Source organism: Primulina tabacum, chromosome 14 (assembly GCF_025594145.1).
Source record: "Primulina tabacum isolate GXHZ01 chromosome 14, ASM2559414v2, whole genome shotgun sequence".
NCBI classification, from domain to species: domain Eukaryota; kingdom Viridiplantae; phylum Streptophyta; class Magnoliopsida; order Lamiales; family Gesneriaceae; genus Primulina; species Primulina tabacum.
Genome location: NC_134563.1, coordinates 6,634,903 through 6,636,383, shown reverse-complemented (window position 1 = coordinate 6,636,383; position 1,481 = coordinate 6,634,903). Strand labels below are relative to the sequence as shown.

The 1,481-nt window shown below is 42.4% G+C and overlaps 1 protein-coding gene across 1 annotated transcript; it reads right to left on the bottom strand.

Moving 5' to 3' along the window:
• Positions 1–560: 560 nt before the first annotated feature.
• LOC142523729 (uncharacterized) lies at positions 561–1,139 on the bottom strand. Its single transcript, XM_075627462.1, has one exon. The coding sequence runs from the start codon at positions 1,137–1,139 to the stop codon at positions 561–563; it is 579 nt and encodes a 192-aa protein (XP_075483577.1).
• Positions 1,140–1,481: the final 342 nt, after the last annotated feature.

Sequence of the window (1,481 nt, the reverse complement as noted above, 5' to 3'; positions counted from 1 at the left end):
GGAGAATGAGTAGAGATGGTGTGGTATTTATAGGTGAGGGAGATGGATCTAATTTTGGCACTAAAATCATGCTCAATATTGACATAAATCTCACAATTTTTGACCCTAATCTCCTTGCCATTGTTACTGATTTTTCTTCCAATTTTGTGGGGCTCATTCCTTAATCCCTTGCACCTCAATATTTCGAATTTAAGTGCTGGATATTTGGTCAAGCTTCATTGATTCCCTGGTGCATGGATAGATGATTTGCTTCCTTTTTATTTGGCATGCAAGCAACTACTCAAAATCTATACAAGGTTGATAGTGAAGATTTCGAAATCTTGATCACCATATCATGCCTTACTCACTTGGATCTTGAGGATATCTCAACCTTGTAATTCCCTTGCACATCTCGAAATGTGTATGCCTTATTGTAGGTATTATAGTATTGGCCATAAAGATTCCTCAATTATAATTTCCCCATGTGAAATTCTTATTCCATACAATCACAATAAAAATCTTTTACACAATCTCCTTGCAAACAAATACATAAATGAGAAAAAATCCGGTTCTCACATCACTCACTCCTTATGAGAAGTTTTGTCCTCAAAACTGGAGTTGGCTTGATCTCCAAATAGGTAGGGATAATCCTTTCGCATTTTCTCTTCCACTTCCCAAGTTGCTTCTCGCTCAGTATGGTTAGACCACTGCACTTTTACGTAGGGAATGATGCGTCGTCTGAGGACTTGTTCCTTGGTGTCCACGATTCTGATAGGAACTTCTTCGTATTTCAGTCCTTCTCCCAAGTTTCCTTCGGTCAAGAGTGGTTCTACTTCTAAAACGTGACTTGGGTCTGGAATGTACCTCCTTAGTTGGGACACGTGGAACACGTTGTGGATTCTTGACATGTTTGGTGGCAGTGCCAGCCTGCATGCTAGCGTGCCCACTTTTTCCAAGATTTCGAATGGTCCAACGTATCGAGGGTTCAATTTCCCGGCCTTACTGAATCGGACTACTCCTCTCATAGGAGAGACTTTCACGTAAGCCTTCTCGCCCACGTTGAACTCTACCGGCCTTCTTTTCAGATCTGCCCAACTCTTCTGTCGGTCTTGAGCTGCCTTGAGCTTTTCTCGGACAATTTTAACTTTGTCCACGGTCATTTGTACTAGCTCGGGTCCCACTAAGGCTTTCTCTCCCACTTCGTCCCAATAAAGTGGTGATCGAAATTTTCTTCCATACAGAGCTTCGTATGGAGACATTCCGATGCTGCTGTGATAGCTGTTGTTGTAAGCAAACTCGATTAAGGGTAGATGAGTGCTCCAGTTGCTACTGAATTCAAGAGCGCATGCTCGCAGCATATCTTCTAAGGTTTGGATGGTTATCTCTGTTTGCCCATCTGTTTGAGGATGATAGGCGGTACTTAGGGTCACTTTCGTTCCAATGGCCTCCTGAAAGCTCTTCCAAAAACGCGAGACGAAACTCGAAGAATCTCCACAAATCAT

Excerpts from the sequence above, each read along its gene's own strand:
- LOC142523729 (XM_075627462.1), bottom strand. The coding sequence starts at position 1,139 with ATGACCGTGGACAAAGTTAAAATTGTCCGAGAAAAGCTCAAGGCAGCT.